At 44.9% G+C, this 21,638-nt stretch overlaps 1 protein-coding gene across 5 annotated transcripts in view; it reads left to right on the top strand.

The window, feature by feature from the left end:
* BICD2 (BICD cargo adaptor 2) overlaps positions 1-21,638 on the top strand; it is a 55,986-nt gene that overhangs the window by 13,037 nt on the left and 21,311 nt on the right. For 3 of the 5 annotated variants that reach the window (XM_081523923.1, XM_081523913.1, XM_081523947.1), the window contains exon 2: positions 19,597-19,809. In XM_081523923.1, the coding sequence (XP_081380049.1) occupies positions 19,597-19,809 (213 nt within the window). Of the gene's footprint in view, positions 1-18,865; positions 19,040-19,596; positions 19,810-21,638 lie in introns of those variants that run through there. The other 2 variants (XM_081523932.1, XM_081523936.1) reach the window with 2 other exon arrangements.

Raw genomic sequence — 21,638 nt, 5'->3', positions numbered from 1 at the left:
TGACACCCCGGTCTGAAATATAGCTTGATGAGGACCCAGCAGAGATGTCACAGGGCTCTGTCCAGCCTTCCAGAGGGTTCTGTCCTTGTGTGGAAGCTTGGGCGTGTGTCCCCTCCACCCATAGTTTCTTTTCCTGGAAGTTGCTCTTCCTGGCTAGTTAGGTCTTACCCACCTGTGGAATTTGGCTGATTCACTGTGAGGTGAAGCTGAGCTTCTCTTCTAGTGGCAGAAGGTATCGTTCAGGTCCACCTCTGACAGATGCTTCTGGAGCAACAAATTTGGCTGCTGTCCAGATGATTCTATCTATAATTAGCTCTCATTTTAAATTTGAGGCATAATTTACTTATTACAAGACACAGTTGTTTGCACTCCTGTGGCTGCCCTGCCTGAGGGTCATCCTCACATACCTTCCAGCTCACGTCATCCAGTACAGCCCTGCTGGCCTGCTGCTTAAAGTTCTGTTTTAGACTTACATGTTGATGGGCTACATTCAGGTGGCCTTTTCGTCTTGAGCCGGAGGAGGCATCAGAGCTGTTAGTGTTGGTGCTTGCTTTTCTCTCTGAGCAGTAGTGCCTGAGTCACCAACACCTCCACTTGGAGGATGCCAGAGTCACCTGTTCAAGGCTTTGTGTGGACCTGCATTCTCAGGTTCCTCGGTAATACCCATGAACAGAACTCATCTCCCTTTGTCTGGGATAGATACACACAGATAGCCACCCTGGTCCCTTGGCTAAAAGGCCTCCTCTGCAGCCTCTGCCCCTTCTGCACTTCACCCTAATGCTTGAGGGTGGCCGGGCTGTGCCAGGAGGGAGATAATCTCCGTAAGTCAAGTCGTGTGAAGTAGGAGCAGGAACCAGCATAACCAGTCTCAGCCAGATCTGGGAATTAATAAGCACTGCCTCAGTAAGCTGGAACATTTCAGATTCTAGGCCTGAGACCACAGGAATGACTGGCAGGTGGGCCTGCACCTGGGAAGGGACAGTTCTGGCTCCTGGTGTGATTCTTAGGTGTAGGCAACAGAACAACAGAGTTGTGGGTCCCATGCTGGTTCTGCCTTCCAACCTGTCACACTTCTTTCCTGCCTTCTGTGGCAGTTCTACCTGGGAAGTCATGTGGAGTTGCTTTTTCCCAGAGTTCAGTTTCTCACCTGGGAAAGAAGATCCTTCCTGTGAGAGAAGCTAATGGGCTCATGTTGGTGCAGACTGTGAAGTGCACAGACCTCATGTTATTGCCAACCCTTCTGGGCCTCTCGCGACTGTTTTGTCTCTTCCCTGGGCCCCCGGTCAAAGCTGGAAAGCAGGGCCTGAGAAAATGGGCCTTGGAGCCACTCTGTTTCTGGGTGCTATGTGAGCCTCAGCATCTTTCTCCAGGACATCTGTCCTGGATGCATCCTCACTGATTGCCATCTCTAGCCCTTTTTATGCCCCTGTCTCCCTACCCCATCCCCGGTTGAACCTGTACTTTGTAGCTGTTGTAACTTGTTTCTCTCCAGTTACCAACAAGGCTGTGTACCTGTGTGGGGTGATAGGAAGCATATGGCCCAGAGTGAGCATGCAGTCCATTTTTTTGGTTCCATTTTCTGGCTGAACCTTACATTCTTATATCAGGTTTTTGCTGAAGTGCAGTTATGGAAAGCTGATCTCTCATTGTGTCTCTGATAACTTCTGTTTCATTCAGAATGAGTTATATTCAGATCTGGGGTACATTTGGTTTGGGTATTGTATGGGGCTTCCCAGGTGGCACAATTGATAAGGAATCTGCCTGCCAGTGCAGGTACCGTGGGTCCAATCCCTGGGTCAGGAAGATCCCTTGGAGGAGGAAATGGAAACCCACTGCAGTATTCTTGCCTGGAAGATCCATGGACGAAGGAGCCCGGCAGGCTGCAGTCCAGGGGTCACAAAGACTCGGACACAACTGAGCAACTGAGCACCGGTTGTTAATCTTATAACTGTAATCACGTGCAGTAAAACACAGACTTTAAGTGCATGTACACACCATCCTTGGGCACATTTGCACCCTGCTTCCAGTAATTTCTTATCACGAAGATGGTGGTAGTTAAGGTACTGAGCATCTCACCTCTAGCATTGTACATTTAGATAACATTTCAGATACTGGTTCCTTTTCAATGGCTTGATTCTGTTGGGTTGGCCAAAAGATTCATTTGGGTTTTTCCATAAGATGTTACAGACATCCTGGAATGTGAAGTCAAGTGGGCCTTAGGAAGCATCACTGCGAACAAAGCTAGTGGAGGGGATGGAATTCCAGTTGAGCTATTTCAAATCCTGAAAGATGACACTATGAAAGTGCTGCACTCAGCAAATATGGAAAACTCAGCAGTGGCCACAGGACTGGAAAAGGTCAGTCTTCATTCCAATTCCAAAGAAAGCCAATGCCAAAGAATGCTCAAACTACCGCACAATTGCACTCATCTCACATGCTAGTAATGCTTATAATTCTCCAAGCCAGGCTTCAGCAATACGTGAACCGTGAACTTCCAGATGTTCAATCTGGTTTTAGAAAAGGCAGAGGAACCAGAGATCAAATTGCCAACATCCACTGGATCATCGAAAAAGCAAGAGAGTACCAGAAAAACATCTATTTCTGCTTTATTGACTATGCCAAAGCCTTTGACTATGTGGATCACAATAAACTGTGGAAAATTCCGAAAGAGAAGGGAATACCACACCACCTGACCTGTATCTTGAGAAACCTGTATGCAGATCAGGAAGCAACAGTTAGAACTGGACATGGAACAACAGACTGGTTCCAAATAGGAAAAGGAGTACGTCAAGGCTGTATATTATCACCCTGCTTATTTAACTTATATGCAGAGTACATCATGAGAAACGCTGGGCTGGAGGAAGCACAAGCTTGAATCAAAATTGCTGGGAGAAATATCAATAACTTCAGATATGCAGATGACACCACCCTTATGGCAGAAAGTGAAGAAGAACTAAAGAGCCTCTTGATGAAAGAGGAGAGTGAAAAAGTTGGCTTAAAGCTCAACATTCAGAAAACTAAGATCATGGCATCCAGTCCCATCACTTCATGGCAGATAGATGGGGAAACAGTGGCAACAGTGGCTGACTTTATTTTCTGGGCTCCAGAATCACTGCTGATGGTGAAATTAAAAGACGCTTACTTCTTGGAAGGAAAGTTATGACCAACCTAGACAGCATATTAAAAAGCAGAGACATTACTTTGCCAACAAAGGTCCGTTGAGTCAAGGCTATGGTTTTTCCAGTGGTCATGTATGGATGTGAGAGTTGGACCATAAAGAAAGCTGAGTGCCGAAGAATTGATGCTTTCTAAATGTGGTGTTGGAGAAGACTCTTGAGAGTCCCTTGGACTGCAAGGAGATCCAACCAGTCCATCCTAAAGGAGATCAGTCCTGGGCATTCATTGGAAGGACTGATGTTGAAGCTGAAACTCCAGTACTTTGGCCACCTGATGCGAAGAGCTGACTCACCGGAAAAGACCCTGATGCTGGGAAAGATTGAGTGCAGGAGAAGAAGGGGACGACAGAGGATGAGATGGCTGAATTTCATCACCGACTGGATGGACATGGGTTTGGGTGGACTCCGGGAGTTGGTGATGGACAGGGAGGCCTGGCGTGCTGCGGTTCATGGGGTCGCAAAGAGTCAGACACGACTGAGTGACTGAACTGAACTGAACTGAATTGATAAGATGTTAAAGAACTGAGTGAACCTTTTGACCAACCCAGTAAACTCTGTTTATCGTAGTTTTGATAATGGTCATACAGTACTCTTTTAAAATTAAAATTAGTTTTATTAAAGTACAGAAACTACACAGATCATATTTATACAGCTTGGTGTCCCCTTGCAGCTCCACGGCTGGAGCAAGGAGCATGTTGTCAGCACCCCAGGGACTGTTCCCTGATGCTTGTCCAGAGGTAATTGTTCAGACTCTGCCCCATAAATTGATCATACCCATTTTCAACTTACCGTAGGTAGTCCCACAGACTTTGGGTTTTGTGTGTTCACTCTGAATTTCATATCTAGAGACACAAATTTGCAGATTGATAGCGCTCATTGCTGGTAGGGTTGCATGTGGGCACACCATGCTTGCTTTCCCAGGTTTGGGCTGTTAGATTCTGAGCCTCCGCACATGCATGTAGGTAGCACCTAGGGTGGGCACTGGTGTTGTCCACGTTAAATTCCAGCCTTTCTGGTCCGTATATCCTAGTTGCCAACCTGGTGCCAGCTTTCATGTACCAGTGGACCTCTCCTGTGTTGAGCCTCTTTTTGTGAGGAGCCTAATCAGGATCTTTACCAGTTTTTTTCTGTGGGGTATCTACTTTTTTCTTCCTGATGTGTCAGAGTTCGTGATGTGTTTTGGATGTGGATCCTCCTGCCCTCCAGCAATAGGTCTACCACTGGTGTAATAGAAGGAGCTGGCGTGAGAGGGTAGGGATAGCCCAGAGTTACAGCTGTGCCTCTACCCAGGATAGATGAGGCCTTGACATGGCTTTGGCCTCTTGGACTCAATTTCTTCCTTCATCAACTGGGAACCAGAATTCTCCTGAGAACTTTAAGCTAGGCAATAAGTGAAATAATCGATTTAAGGAGAATTTTAAGAGTGGTAGCTATTGTTGCTAATACTAAATTATTTTAAATAGTAGTAGAGCTTATACCTACTATGATGGCTAGAATCGAAAGACCAGCAATAACAAGTATTGACAAGGATGTGGAGAAATCAAAACCCACACTTGAATGGAAAATGGTATGCTGCTTTGGCAAATCATTTGGCAATTTCTCAATTTCTCAAAGTATCAAACATAAAGTTATCATATATATGTACCATTGGTTCACTCCTACATACATACCCAGGGAATTGAAAATATGTGTCCACACAACTTGTACGTACGTGTTCACAGTAGTAGTATTCATGACAACCCAAAAAGGGGAACAACCCAAATGTCCATCAGCAGATGAATGGATAAACACATGTCCGTGCATACAATGGGATAGTATTTGGCAATAAAAAGAAGTGAAGTGCTGGTACACACTATAACATGGTGAACCTTGGAAGCATTATGCTCAGTGAGAGAAGCAAGTCACAGAAGATAACATATTGTATGGTTCCCTTTATATGAAATATCCTGAATAGACAAAGCCATAGAGATAGAAAGTACACTGGTGGTTTTTAGGGTCTGGGGAAAGGGAGCTGGGGAATGAATACTAATGGGGAATGAAAGTGTGGGTTATGAAAATGTGAAATTAGATGATGATAATGGTTGCTCAATCTTGTGAATCTATTAAAAACTACTGAGTGGAATTGTACGTGTTAAATGGGTGAATGTTATGGCATGTGAATTATATCTTAAAGTTTTTTTCAGTAGAAGCAAAGGGGAGAATCTGCTTGCTAAATCATCTGGATAAACTGTGCTACTGCTCTCACGTAATCCCAGAGGATTTGGGGCAGGTTCCTTTAGCTTGATAGCTGTGCGGTCCCTAACATGTGAACTACAAGTGACAGTTCAGGCACCTTACCCTCCTACTTGGGTTCAGCCCTTTTCATTAGCTTATTTATCATTTTCTGTGAATAAGTCTTGGGTTTCTGGTTAAGTTAGTATTCAGTTAAAGTCTTTCAGCGGTTGCAGTATTGCTCTGTTTTGTGTTTTTGACCACAAGGCATGTTAGGATCTCAGCTCCCTGACCAGGGATCACACCTGCGCCTCCTGCATTGAAAGGCGATGTCCTAACCCCTGGACCGCCAGGTAAGTCCCCCGGATAAAATCGTTACCTACAGACAATATGGAATTAATCTTTCTTCTCTTTCTGCCAGTCTCTGAAGTGTGGTAAGAAGTTAAGGTTAGCTTGCCTTGTCCTTTTAAGTGGAGTGACTCCAGTGCTTGTCCATTTTTTATTAATGCATTCTGTTCTTTGTTAACTTGGCTGTCATTTTAAATCTGTTTAGGTAGATTTACTGTAGCTGTAGGTGCTTTTTCTATGAAATTAAGAAAGAAAGTTACACAGCCATTTTTCTAAGATTCATATTGAGGAGCAGGTTGAAAGCAGTGCAAATGACATTCTTACATCCTTTCTTAACATTAGTTAGCAGCAGGAATGTTGATAGTTCACTTTCTGACATATTGCATTGTTTACTTACTATGCAGGTAGATGCCAAATCAATATTTTTAAGTTGAATTAAGTTAGTGCCTTTGGTTTTGTGTTCCTGGGGCAAGTGAATGATTCTCCAGGTGAACTCTTGACTTCTGTTTGCTGAGATCTCACCCAGGTTTCTGCATGCATAGTCAGCGCAGGTGACTGGGACACTCCCCCACCCCCGGCTTTTGAAGGACGAATTTGTGGAGCTCCCGTATGAGTTACAGGGTGTCTGTTGAGCCACCCTTCCCTTCCCCCATCCTGTCTTGTGCTGTGAGTGGACAGAGAACTTCTGATTTCCAGCCCTGCCACAGTGCAAAGTTCCAGGAGGTGGGGCAGCCGGCAGGGGTGGGAGAAGTTATGGTGATGGTGGTGGTGGTAGGGACTGGCTTGCAGCTCCTTGGTTTAGGGGCTTGTGCTTTTGCATATGAATATAATCATCATCAGGTTGAGAAAATACACTAACTTAGTGGCTTTTTTTCTTTTGTTTGGGGTTTTTATTATATCACTTCCTCTTTGTGAGACTTTTGCCTCATCTCTTTGTTCAGTTTTTGTTTTTATCATTAATATGTATTTATAGTATAATCCCTCCCCCAACACAGTAATGTTTTGGCAGTGATCCCCAAGTTCTGATATGAAATGTTTCTACTTTTTGTTTACTTGGTTTCCTGCTGTTTGTTTTGTATACCCTCTCTGATACAGACATTATTTAAGAGATCATATTCCATGTGTTTGGGTGCATATTAATATATATATTTTTCTTAATACATGTATTTTATTGAAGTATAGTTGACTTACAGTGTTTCAGATGCACTGCAAGGTGATTCAGTTATACATATACTCATATGTTATTTTGAAATTATTTTCCATTATAGATCATTACAAGATATTGACTATTAGTTTCCTGTGCTATACAGTAAACCTTTGTTGCTTGTTGGCATATCTATTTTTTAAAAATTAGAAATCTAGCATTCTATTCATATTAAGTTAGACAAGTAGAATCAAAATGTCATATGTTTTTTAGTTGGGCAAAATTCATATAAGTTTTCTAAAATACATATACAAGTTGCTTATATATATGTATGCAAGAGTTTTTCTACTACACATGATAAAGGCTTGAGATAGAACATTAAAAAAAAAGAAGAGATGGAGAAATTGGAAAACATAAGCTATATGAAATGGGAGCACTGAATATGAAATAGAAAAAATGAAACAAACTATATAAAAGTAAAAGAACCTCATATAGTCGAGTTGTTTTTAAACATGGCTGCTCATTAGAAACGTGTTTGGAACTCTGGAGGAAAAAAAGCAATATGTGGGCATTTGTATTTTTCAAAAATTTTCAAGATAATTCTGATATGCATCTGACTTTTAAAAAGTGATTACAGGTTTTTCTATTAAGTCATAGTTTTGGTAATACAGAGTTCTGTTTTTTTCTGTTGACCAGTCATGATTCAGTGGTGTTAAGTAATAGTTACATAATCACAGTAGTAAAAGATGTTTATCAGTTTTCACAGTCAGTCACCAGACAAAAAATAAAAGATAATTACAATTGCAAGCCATAATGCGAGCATGATTAACCTAACAATATAACATAATTACATACAATTTGGGGGGATCAAGCAGAGTGATGTGGTAACTGGAGCACATGCATTTTTCATTTGTTTTCATCTGTCCAGCCAGGCTGTGTTTTTTGGTTGGTGCTGTAAAATCTTTATCTCATGATAATATCTTAGAGCGTGTTGTCTGTATACAATGCACAGTCCCATTTTGAGGTTGATGAGTGAGGCTGATGTGGTTTCTTGGGGCTGACAGCCTCACAGACGGAGCCGGCCATAGGGTAATGCCTACGTGTGGCCCTGTCTCGCAGGTCTCCCCATTGTGTCTTCTTTCCAGTCCTCGGAGTTGCCAGATGCCCTTTTAACTCAAGCAAGGGCTTAAGCCCTGTGGTTTGTATGTACTAGTTTTGGGTTAGAGAGGAAGCCATCAGCAGTCGATATCTGTTGAATATCGTCTGCAACAGCCTGCACTGAACTTGAGTTACTGGTTCCTCTTCCCTACCTAGCTCCCTGAATAAGGTTTGGGAGAGAGGCCAGTTCCCAAGGCTGCGCTTCCCTTCCTCAGATCAGCAGACAATTACAGCTTTGAATTGATTAGTAAGTGCTCTGTGGCTGAGGTGGGGCTGAGCCTGGGCTGGCAGGTTCAGCAGGCCCAAGTGTGCCAGCAGATGGTGACCATGTGGAGTGATGACTGGAGAGACTCCTCCCTCCCTGAGCACCAGCTGCTGGTGGCCCAGCTCTGCCCCAGGCTGGCACTCTGCCCCTTGGGGTACTCAGCACATACTCACTCTGAGGAGCTGCTTGCCAGGGTGAGGTTCTGGTAGGGACACCACTTTGAACCAGAAAAGAAGTGAGGGATGTTTTAGGGGCCCCTGATTCTGATTGGGGGATAGAGAGGATGTTGTGCTGACAATCACTGGTTACAGTAACCAAGACCATTGGTGAGCTGAGGGTAGGAGGTGATTCTGTCCATTCATGTGGTTCCTAAGGATGTCAGGGTTTGTAGTCCTAGCTGGGACAGAATTGGGTCCTGAGGGCCTTACAATGTGGGCTCTCCTGGTACCAGCGGCAGTCTCCCAAGGCCGGACACTCAGGAAGCATGCTCTTGGAAGGTCCTTGTGAAGCTACTGGTGGCACAGGAAGACGTTGTGGGGTGGGTGCATAATGATGGTCCCCAGTCCCCGATCCTAGGAAAAGGATTAGGCAGGAAGCCCAGCAGAGGGGCCAGGATGGGCAGCTGATAGGAGTTGGGAATTTCCGGGATGCCCCCACCCTGTTGCAGGCTGATAGCCCTTCAGGAAGCTGTGGGAACTGCTGTGGGAGGGTGGGGCTGGATCAGCCCAGGAATTCCAACAACAAGGAGTTGAGAATCCCAAACCCCAGCTTCATTGTGAAAACTGCTTCCTGGAAGGACACCTAACATCCTGGAAATGCTCAGTCTGGTTCTCCTGGCTTGGCATGTGTTGCATCTGTTACATCAGATTGTTACCTGAAAAACTGGTAACTCTTGGTGGATGTTGGGCCAAAAGACACGGCCAAGCCAAAGAATGGGAAAGGAAGGATTTATCACTAGCAGTAAGTTAAGCAGAACACCATAGATCTTTCCCAAAGCAGTGTTGTGGGACCTGTGCCCTTAGCCAGGCAGGTTAAGGAGAGGCAGATGGAGCCTTTTGCCTGGAAAGTCCATGAACTTCCTGTAGGCACCAGACTCTCAGTCCGTATTAGTTGCTGACCCTAGTGTAGGCCATGAGGGCTGCTAGCCATGTGGACCTCACACCCATGGACTCAAGGCAGAGGCCCCAGGATCATGCTAGCCTGGTTCAGCTTTCCCATTTAGCTCTGTTCCAAGACAACTTTACTAGCAGAATGAGACTTGGACCAGACATGGGCCATAGGGCTACATTGTGCTGACCTCCATTCTCCTCATCAGGTGGTCAGTGGAAGCCTGTTATCTGTAATTGCTATCTCTGTTTCTTTGTCCTGCTTCTGTCTCTGAATCTTGGCCTTGTTAGGGTAGTATCTGGTGGAGACTTGGACCTGGTCCTGGATAGCATAGCATGGGGCCAGGGGTTGTCGGGCATCTCAGCATGTTGACGCTGGTCAGAAGTGCTGGCTCTGAAAGCGTTGGTTCCTCTTGAGGCAGGAGAGGGGCTACCTGTCCACTGGTACATCCCAGCCCTTAGTGGAAGCAAAGGTTTGACTTGTTGCTTGAATGTCCTCATGGGAGTCTCATCCCTGCCAGGACCCCACCCTCATAAATGGTCACCTAGTTGTCTCGCTCCCGGCACACCCCTAGTTGAAACTGCAGCTCAGGGGCCCTGCACCTGTTCTGTCCCCTCTGTGTCCTACTCTTTGGGTGTGTTCTGAACCATGCCGCCCTCAACATACTGAGGTGGGTGGCTGCACTGGGCAGCAAGACGGGTCGACCCAGAGCCAGAACTTTGTGACAGGTGTCTCTGAGGTCTCCTGCAGTGAGACTTCAGGCCTGAGGTCGGGAGGGTCAGGGTGACCCAGGTCTCATTTACCAAAGTGTGCTGGTGCCCTGATCTCTGAGCTCGTGTCACCGCTGTTCCCACTCCACAGAAACTAGGTGGTATGCCAGGTCACTTGGGGAGGCCCCCAGACCTGACTCCCATCCCCACCCAGCTCCTCTGCTCCCCACTTGGGTCTTCCTGCCCAGGTTGTGCCCATGGTCTCTGAGTCTCCCAGCTGCCCCCTTCTCAGACAGCAGCTCTTGATGTTTGCTGGAGAGCCTGGGACCTCCTGCCTGGCACGTGCTCACACTACTTCCTGAGCTGTGACCTCTCTTCGCACCAGGTTTGGCTTTGAAATCTGCTCCTGGAGGCCTGCAACTTCCCTTCCTGGCCTGAAGCTTGCCCTGGGCACCCTCCCCATTTGGCACATGTAGCCTCCCCCACTACGTCTGCTTCTGGCTCCAAGTGTCCACATGAGTGCGGATGTACTTGAAGCAAGGCCAGGCATGACTTCACATCTGCACTCACTGGACCGGGAAGATACGCAGCAGTGGGCAGGGTGTGGTCTGCAATCCTGTGTCGAAACAGCATCAGCCTGTGTACGGCTGGCGCAGCCCTGTGGGGACATCACAAAGGCACTGCCACTGCCACCTCAGAGCCCATACAGGCACCCTGTGATCTAGGAGGTCAGTGGTCAGGGAATATTGTGGCCAGGCCTGGGGTTGAGACCAAAGCGGGGTCTCCAAGCTGCCCAGGAACTTCTGAGGCCCTCCAGAAAGCACCAACCTGGGAGGTGTACCGGGAGGCAAAGACAAGCCTATCCACAGCTGGACACTGCAGTCGGATGGTACATTTAGCCTCTCTGAGGACTTCCTGGGTTGGGGAGGCAGGTTTTAAGATAGACTCAAGCCACACAGGATGTTGCGAGGTGGGAGTAAGGATGCTTTGGTCAGAAGAAAGACAGGTGGGCTGAGTGACCAGGGGCATAGATTGTCTCCACTTCTCCAAACCTCAGCTTCCTGGCCTGTGAGCTGGGGCAGTGAGCACAAGGGTGAGGTCTCCAGGTTGAATGCTTCAAAAACATCCAAGTTGTTTTCTTAGCTTTATTGAAGTGTAAGTGAAATACAATAAATTGAATATATTTAAAGTATTCAGGTTTTCCTTGGTGGCTCAATGGTATAAAGAATTTGCCTGCTAATGCGGGAGCCACAGGATCAGTCCCTGGTCCAGGAAGATCTGACGTACCACAGAGCAACTAAGCCTATGTGCTGCAACTATTGAATCTGTGCTCTAGACAAGTTTTCATATGGGTGCATACTCATGAAGTTGACAGTATAATTGAAATAATGACGGTATTCGTCATCCCCACATGTTTCCTCATCCCTATTTGTAATTTCTTTCCTCCCCATCTGCAGGCAACAATGATATATACATTTGTTTGCATTTTCTAGTTTTACATAAATGGAATCATACAACACATACTGTGTTTTTGGTCTGAGACATGTCTGTGTTAATGTGCATATTGATAGCTGTCCCTTTTGGTTGTGGAGTAGTATTCCATTGTGCGGCTACACCACATTTTTAAAAAAATCCACTTTCCTATTGATGGTCATTGGGCTGTTTTGAGTTTGTTTTGTTTTGGTTGTTATAGATGTATAGATTCCTGTATGTATCTATACAAAGATACATACTTGCATTTCTTTTGGGTAAATACCTAAGAGTGAATGTCTGTGCCATATGTCAGATATATGCTTAACTTTTTAAGAATCTGCCAGATTCTTTGCCAAAGTTGTACCATTTACATTCCCCATCAGCAGTGTAGGAGAATTCTAATCGCTTCCACTCATGCCAACCTTGGTAGGTAGGATCAGACATTTTAATCTTCAGTGTTCTAGTAGATTTGTAGTGGTTAACTCATTTACTTATCATTTGCATTTCCCTTGAGATCAGTCCTGGGTGTTCATTGGAAGGACTGGTGTTGAAGCTGAAACTCCAATACTTTGGCCACCTGATGCGAAGAGCTGACTCATTTGAAAAGACCCTGATGCTGAGAAAGATTGAGGGCAGGAGGAGAAGGGGATGACAGAGGATGAGATGAGTGGATGGCATCACCGACTCAATGGACATGGGTTTGGGTGGACTCTGGGAGTTGGTGATGGACAGGAAGGCCTGGTGAGCTGTGGTTCATGGGGTCGCAAAGAGTCCAATACGACTGAGCGACTGAACTGAACTTAATGTGTGTCACTTAATGTGTTCAGCACCTTTTCATGTGATTCTTACTCATACATGTATCTTCTCAGGTGGTGTGTTTGTTCAGTTCTTCTGCCCATTTTTTAAAATTAATTTTCATTGGAGTATAGTTGTTCGCCCATTTTTTTTTTTTTTTGAAAGAATAATCAGACATTTTTAAGCATCAGAGTTTATTGTACAGTTTATTAAGTACTTCTGTCACAAGTGGTTAATATTTGGGATGCAACATTTTTTAATGAGTAGAGGAATATAAGACTATTAGGACAAATCTCCCTGTCATGAGATTGTGACCCCCTCATTTATCAGCAGCCCCTGAACATAGTATGCTTCCGTCATATGAAGACAAGAAGAGGCATAAACTTTCTGTTGCCCATTTTTAATTGGATTATTTTTCTTACTGAGCTTATATTCTGGATATAAGTCCTTAATGAAAGATGTGTGATTTGCAAACACTTTTTCCCAGTCTATCACGTCATTCTCTTACCTTGTCTAACAGCATAAGCTTATAGTTTTGGAGTCCAGATTACCAGTTTCTCCTTCTGTGGGTCATGTCCAAAGTCACAGAAATTTTCGTTTGTTTTCCCCTGGAAATCTTATACTTTTAATGTTTACATCTATGATCCGTTTTAAATTAATTTTCATATATGCTATAAGGTATGGGTGGTAGTTCATTTTTTTAATATAAGGATATTCATTTATTTTGGCACCATGTATTAAAAGATTATCCCTTCTCCACCAAATTGCCTTTGTACCTTTGTCAAGTCAGTTGGCCATACATAAGAGTCTATTTCTGGATTCTCTATTCTGTTGAGTACCTCTGTCTGTCTTTATGCTGGTAGTATGCCTGGTATTTTGGTCATCTGATGTGAACTGCCAACTCACTGGAAAAGTCCTTGATGGTGGGAAAGATTGAGGGCAGAAGGAGAAGAGGGCATTAGAGGTTGAGATGGCAGGATGGCATCACCAGTACAATGGATATGAACTTGGGCAAACTTCAGGAGATGTTGAGGGACCAGGGAGGTCTGGCATGCTGCATGAGGTCACAAAGGGTTGGACATGACTGGGCGACTGAACAACAGCAGCAATACTCTCTTAATTACTATAGCTTTATAATATTGAAATCAGTTAGTTAGTCCTCCCTACTTTTTCTTTTTCAAAGTGATTCTGATTGTTCTAGGTCCCTTAGCTTTTCATATAAATTTTAGAATGAGATGGTCAATTTCCACCAAAAAGAGAAATGCTGGAATTTTGATTGTTGTCATGATAAATTAAAAGATCCATTTGTGGAGAATTGATATCTTAACAATATTGAGTCTTTTGGCCCATGAATAGATATTATCTCTCTATTTTTTAATTTCTCTCAGCAGTATTCTGTGGCTTTTAATGTATAGGTCTTGCATATCTTCTTTCAGACTTAAGCATAAACATTTAATACAGTTGATGCTATTGTAAGTAGTGTTTAAATTTTTTTCCTTTTCCGATTGTTTAGTCCTAAACAAATATAGAAATAAGGTTTGATTTTATACAGTAATCTTGTGTCTTGCAGCCTAGCTGAACTCACTTATTAGTTCTAGTGACTTTGTAGATTTCTTTGGATTTTCTATACAGACTGTTGTGTGATGTGTAAGTAAAGACAGTTTTACTTCTTCCTTTCCAGGCTAGATGCCTTTGATTTTTCTTGTTTCATTGCACTGTAGGCTGAGAACTTAAAAAGCGCAGTGTTGACCAGAAGCAGGGTGACTGTTTTTCATCATTAAATAATGTTAGCTGATAGATGTTTAGAAGATGTCATCAGGTTGAGGATACTCCCTTCTGTTTGCTGAGAGTGCTTACAGGAGTGAATGTCAAATTTTGTCAGATTTTCCTGCATCTTTTGAGATGATCCCAAAGGTTTTTTTTTTTTTTGTCTTAATATACTCAAGTACATTGATTTTTTTTTTTCTTCTAATGATTGTCAATCAATATTACATTCTTTGGATAAGCCCCTCTGTATCATAATTCCTTACCCTTTTTATATATTGGTGTATTTTTGTACTGTCTTTGGTTTAACGCAGGTCTCATAAAATTAGGTGGGAAGTATTCCTTGGTTTTCAGTTTTCTGGATGAATCTGTGTACAGTTGAATTTATGTCTTTCTTAAACGTTTGGTAGAATTCACCACTGAAGCCCAGAATGTTCTCTCTGTGGTTTTTAACTACCAATTCACTTGCTTTAGTAGATTTGGGACTATTCAGGTTATCCGTTTCTTGAGTGGGCTTTGGTAATTTTTATCTTTCAAGGAATTTGTCTATTTCATCTGTCATATTTATTGGCATGAAACTATTCATGATATTCCTTTATTCTTCTTAATACCTGTGGTGCTTCCTCCACCTACTCCTACCTCAATTATTCTGGCTAAAAGTGTATCAATTTGATTAATGTTTTCAAAGAACTTGCTTTTGATTTAATTTATTTTATCTATTTCATTGATTTTTACTCTGATCATTATTATTTCTGTTTTTCCCTTTGAATTTCATATGCTCCTTGTTTCTTGTTTCTACTTTTACTTTTTACTGTGGAGAAATATATAGAGCACAAATCATAAGTGTGAACTTTCACATGCTGAACACACCCACATAATGAGCACCCAGATCAAGAATCGAAACATCTTCAGCTCCAGAAGCCTCTTTCAAGGGCCCTCCCCCAACCCAAGGGATCACCACTGCCTTGTAACCAGCTGAGTTGTATATATAAATGGAATCATACAGTATATCTCTTGTGTTTGACTTCTTTCACCCAATATTTTATGAGATTCGTCTCTGTTGTTTAAATAACAGTAATTTACTCATTTTCATTTCTGTGTAGTATTTGTAATGTGACTATATCATAATTTTTCCTTCTGTCGACAGAACTTGGGAACTTTCTGGCTTGAGTCTTTTTGTAAATCATGCTCCTATAAACATGCAGGGTTGTAGAACAGATGTGTGCTTAGCGTTAGTAGATAATAGTTTTCCTAAGTGGTTGTACCAGAGGATGAGAGTTCATGAGGGTTTCACGCAGGGTGTAAACAATATGTGTTCTAGTCCACCGTCGTGCTTTCCAGTGTTTGTTGAGTGACTGAGTGAGTGAATACACAAGCACACAGCTGAAAAGAGACAGTTCTCACTGGGGTTGACTGAACTCTCATCAGATACCATGTGGGCACAAGACTAGCCAAATACAAGAAACAGCTCCTTCCTTAAGTAACACACAGCCGATAAGGAGGGTTTAAAACCATGCTTCAGTGGGGTTTATAGGGTCTGTGTTCAGTACAGATCTTGTGTCTGGGAGGCGAGGAACACGGTAGCCCTCAGGCAGGACTTGAAGGCCTTCCTCCCTTGGTCTGTAGAATGCCCAGAGACCATGTGGGCAAAGGCCTGGAGGAGTGCTGTCTGGAGAAGACCAAGCATGGTGAGCTGGGGTGAACATGGGTTTCTTACCAGCTGTGTACATGGGGCCTGGCCTGAGCTCTTAGCCTTGTGAGCCTCAATCTTCTTATCTCTTAAAAGGGCTTAGCCTCACAGGGCTTTTAGCTGCACCATGAGCTTTGTGCCCAATACCTGTTGTAGTTTTTAAGATGGAGGCTGAGGTTATTGATTAGATTGGTAGGTTTTTTGTTTTTTTTTGAATGGATAAGAGATCTAAATGGAAGACCTAAAACTACAACTCTCAAAAGAAAATGTGGGTAAATCCTCATGACCTTGTTGCCAGTGGGATCTTCCTTGTGACACCAAAAGCACAAGTAACATAAGAAAAAAACAGATAAACTGCACTTCATCAAAATTCTAAAATTTGTGATTCAAAGAATACTAGCACATGACAGGACAACCTACACGACAGTAGAAAATATTTTCAAATTTTGTATTTGATAAGCATCTAGCATCCAGAACATAAAGAACTCCTATAACTCAACAATAAAAAGATAAACAAATCAATTAAAAAAATGGACAATGGACCTGAATACACATGTCTCCAAAGATTTAAAAAAATCGCCAATCAGTTCATTAAAAAAAGACACTCACCATCAGTAGATATGGAAATGAAAGTCAAAATCACAATAAGATAGCACCTCACACCCACTGGGATGGGTATAATTAAGAAATAAAAATTTTTTTAAAAAGGAAAATAACAAGTGCTGGTGAAGGTATGGGAAAACTAGAACCCACTGATAGTGGGAATATAAAATGGTATTGTGGAAAACAGCCTGGTAGATCCTCAGAAAGTTAAACGTAGAATCACCATATGATTCTGCAATTTCACTCCTAGGTACAGACTCAAGAAAAATGATAATATACATTCACACAAAAACTTGTACACAAATCTTCATGATAGCCAGTAAGTGGAAAAAAGCCAAATAGCCACCAACTGATGAAGGGATAAATAAAACTGGTCTACACATACAATGGAGTATTATTTGATAATAAAAAGAAATGAATTACTGACACATGGAACAACATACATGAACCTTGAAAATATTCTGCTTGTGAAAAGAGCAAGTTGCAAAGGGCCACATATTGTATGATTCCATGTATATGAAATACCCAAAACAGGCAAATCTATAGAGATAGAAAGCATATGAATGGTTGCCCATGGCAGGGGGTGGAGTTGGGAGGTTGGAGAGGGTGACAGTTAAAGGGATATCTTTTGAGGCTAATGAAAATATTCTAAAATTAGTTGTGGAGACAGATGCACAACTCTGAATATACTAATAAATTGTTACAGTTGTTTTAAGTTAAAGAATGGAAGAAGATAAAGCACACTAACACTCCTCAAAAGAAAGCTGGAATGTCTCTATTAATATCAGATAAAGTAGGTGTTTTATATATCTTTTATATATTCTTCAATGCAAAGAATATCACCAGAGTCAAAGAGGATCATTTCATAATGACTCTAAGTCACAAAGAGAACTTTACAATTCTAAACATTTAGGCACTTAATAACAGAGCTTCAAAATATATGAATAAAAAACTGATAGAACTACAAACAGAACTAAGACAAATCCAAAACCATAGTTGGGAGAGTTCAACACCCATCTCTCATTATTTCTCTCAATATTTTATAGGACAAGTAGACAGAACATCAATAAGGACACAGTAGACATGAACAGCACAATTAACTAACTTGACCTAAATGGTATGTCTAGAATCTCCCGCCCAACAGCTGCTGCTGCTGCTAAGTTGCTTCAGTCGTGTCCGACTCTGTGTGACCCCATAGACGGCAGCCCACCAGGCTCTACTGTCCCTGGGATTCTCCAGACAAGAGTACTGGAGTGGGTTGCCATTTCCTTCTCCAGTACATGAAAGGGAAAAGTGGAAGTGAAGTCGCCCAGTCGTGTCCGATTCTTAGTGACCCCATGGACTGTAGCCTACCAGGCTCCTCCATGGGATTTTCCAGGCAAGAGTACTGGAGTGGGGTGCCATTGCCTTCTCCGACAGCAGCAGCACATATATTCTTTACAAGGACACATGGAACATTTACCCAGACAGACCATATTCTGGGTAAATGAAACGGATTTAGCCTAGACACGGATTTGTGCTTTGGTCTTTCCCTGGGACAAGGATGGAAGAAGTAGAGGACAGCAACAGAAATCAGAGAGAGAGCTGAGCTGACTTGATTTAAAAAGGAACCTGTGTCTTCACAGAGCAAGTTGTCAGTGGCTAGGAGCAGATAAACAAGGCCCACTCTTGGGAGGGAGAGCAGTTACCCTGACCTGACCCTACTCTACTTTATTTAGATAGAGAATCAAGTCGCTTTGTACATTTTTATTTTTTATATTGCAAATAGTCCTGCTCATATATGTATACTGCTGCTAAGTTGCTTCAGTCGTGGCCGACTCTGTGCGACCCCGTAGACAGCAGCCCACCAGGCTCCCCCGTCCCTGGGATTCTCCAGGCAAGAACACTGGAGTGGGTCGCCATTTCCTTCTCCAGTGCATGAAAGTGAAAAGTGAAAGTGAAGTTGCTCAGTCGTGTTTGACTCTTCACAACCCCATGGACTGCAGCCTATTTACTGTGGCTCCTCCGTCCATGGGATTTTCCAGGCAAGAGTACTGGAGTGGAGTGCCATTGCCTTCTCCGCATATACGTATGAGCTTTGCTCATATACATAGCTTTGCATGTTTTCCCAATTGTTTTCTTAGACTGGATTTTTAGACTTCATATTAAATAATAAATTAATGAAAATGTTTGTATTTCTCTCAAGAAATAAAAGCATCATTTTCCTTGCTCTTTAATAACCCTCTCTCTTTTATTTTCCTTCTGTGAGCCAGGAGCCCTGTAAAGAGACAGGGTCTCCCCCTCAGAGGTCTGCATGGGGTGGCCAGTGAGGAGGGGGTCCCTGGGGAGGATGCACACTAGAGGCCTGTATGAGTCGTGTCCTGGCTACTGTGATGACGCAGAGTGGGAGGGAAAGAGAAGCAAAGGTGCTCACTTGGGGCTGTGACACCTGGATGAACAGGACATGATGGTGTGTCCAAGCTGGCCGGGACCTGGGGCACGGGCTTGGGCAGACCAGCACCAGTTCTGGTTGTACTTGCTCATGGGGGCTTCTTCCTGAGCCACTGCAAGATCCTTTGCTCTTAGAGCCCAAAGCCCTTGCTGGGTCTGGGGATGGTGGGTCCTCTCCCCTTGGGTATTTTCAGCTCTGTGCCCAGGTCCTGGGCAGGTGGGCAGGGTCTCCCGACTAGGACACACGTGGGGATCCGTTGGCACAAGCTTCACTTGTACCGGGCTTGGGCTCTCACCTTCCCAGGCCTCCCCTGGTACAGTGTCTTCCAGGATGAGTGAATCAGGACCAATCAAGGGAAGGACACTGCCCTGAACCTTGGTTTCCATATCTGGAGGAGAACCTCAGACCCACCCTAGTGCTGGGGGCTTCCCTGCCAGGACCCAGGACAGGGGTCTGTTTGCTGATGGGGGCCACGCTGGCAGAGACAGTGGCTGGGACCTCCTATCCATGCCTTGCCCCAGTTCTTCCAGCCACCCCCCTCATCCTATCCCACCAGGGCTCCTCATTAGCCCCACCCGCAGATTTTCTGTAACCTCACAACCCTCATGTCGCCATTAGGTATCTTGCTTCTCCTGTGGGAAAAGTCCCCCCACTTTCCCCTGCATGTCTGGCCACAGAATTGCCTCCAGGCTCCCTCTCAAAAGCATCTCATCCTCTACAGGCATTTGGACAGGCCCACACGAACCATAAGAAGGTGGCTGCAGATGGCGAGAGCCGGGAGGAGAGTCTTATCCAGGAGTCAGCTTCCAAGGAGCAGTACTATGTACGCAAGGTGCTAGAGCTGCAGACAGAGCTGAAGCAACTGCGCAACGTGCTTGCCAACACGCAGTCAGAGAATGAGCGTCTGGCGTCAGTGGCTCAGGAGCTGAAGGAGGTAACCAGTGGAACTGGGGCAGTTTGCTTGACTCTAGGTGGGTGGTGGGAAAACAAGTAAGTGCTCCCTGGGTGGGGGGTGGTCACGGCCACCCACAGATTGTTTTACCCCAACTTCGTGTGGTCCATGGTGGTCCAGAAGGGTCTGGGGATGGCAGGGTCCCAGCTTTGCACTTGGGGTGATGTGAATCCTGGGTTCCTCATGTGAGCAGTGTAATTATAGTGTCCACCTGCCAGCTTGGGACAACAGTCGGAGGGAGACCACCACAAACAGCTCTGAGGATGTTTGGCCTCTAAGAGGGGCCTAGCCATCAGAGGCCTGGGCAGATGGAGAAGGGAGGGCAGCCAGTACCCTCTGAGAGAGGTAGGAGGCTGGGCCAGTGTTCCCAAGATGGGGTGGGGCAGCAGCAGGGGAGCTGGCATGACCAGAAGTCTACATGAGCTGTAGTCCTGGCCGTGGCTTTAGGGTACCTTATTGTCAGAATTCCCAGGTTCTCATCAGGAAGGGCCTTGTTCTGGGCTATGGGGAGATACACTCTGTAGCCTCTGTTCTCCATAGGGGTGGGGAGGGGTTGACCAGAACAGCAGATGGTTCTGAGTGGTGGTCAGCTCTGAGGTCGACACCTCAGATGGGATGGTATATGGCAGTCAAAGTTCCACAGGGGTGGGAGGGACACTGGCAAGGTTTGGGACAGAGCCCAGGAACTGGCAGCAGTGGGAAGTGGTCACCCATCCTGGTTTGGGATCAGAGGTCACCAGGACTTGTGGGCTGGGAAGGAACTTGGCTTGGATCCAGGAGAAGTGCATGCTCTCATATCTTCCCGCAGGAGCTCTCCGGTCAGGGTGGGGAGAAGGGACTATCAGAGCTGGAGATCTGACCATCTAAGGGGGAGGCTAGCCTCACAGCCAGCTAGGAACCCTTTTCCGAAAGAGTCAATGCAGGTGCTCTCCCCAGCCCAGACTCATTCTGCAACTTCCCTCTTCCTCAGAGAAGTGGCACGGGACTTGCTGACTACTGGCTTTGGCGCCAGGAAATGAACTAAGCTAGTCCCACATGCTGCTATTGAGGAACAAGTCTGGTGGGGTCAGGTTTCCTGCTGTTCCTGTTAGTGCTTCTGGAGGAAGCCTTCGACTCCCCCCCCCCATACATCCTCAGTACATTTTCTCCTGAGGCCCTGCCTGTGTGCCCCTGATCACTGTCAGGCAGGCACTATGGAGCCATGCCAGGTTCTTGGTTGGAGTGGAGGCTCTCCATCACTGCCTACTCAGACTAGAGCCCTGGTCAGTGTCCCCACCATTGCTGGCTCTGCCTGTGCTCTGCTGCCATCCCACTCCAGTTATTCTTCTGCTCAACCTGGTCCTGCCACTTCTGCCTGAGCTGCTGTGCCGAGCTCCTCCATCGCTGCGCCCTGGAGGCTTGCTCCTACAGGAGGCTTGTACCGAGGCCAAGGAGCCTGGATCCTAAGAGCTCAACACTGAGCGCTGTCCCCGAGGAGCACCAACTTGTACATGTCTTGGTGTGATCCAGGCTTTGCACAATCTCCACAGAAAATGCCCCTTCCACAGGCGGGCATTTCCCTGCTGGTGCCTGGTCCTGCTGCTGTCCAGTTCAGTGGCTGATGGGCCAGCTGTGCTGTGCCCTCTGACCCACCCCTGTCCTTCACCCTGTGATGTCTGGCTTAGGGGTTCATCCCATGCCCAGCTCTCCAGGAGGAACTTGAGGCCTCCATCATGTGACATGTATAGCAAACATGCTCAGCATGTGGGACAGTTCCAGCTACCCTGTGACTTGTCTTTTTGGTGACCCTATGGGCATCCAGTTATTTCCTT

This window comes from Giraffa tippelskirchi, chromosome 1 (genome assembly GCF_054371585.1).
Source record: "Giraffa tippelskirchi isolate mGirTip1 chromosome 1, T2T-mGirTip1v1.2.pri, whole genome shotgun sequence".
NCBI lineage: Eukaryota > Metazoa > Chordata > Mammalia > Artiodactyla > Giraffidae > Giraffa > Giraffa tippelskirchi.
This window is presented reverse-complemented; position numbering and strand designations above follow the sequence as displayed.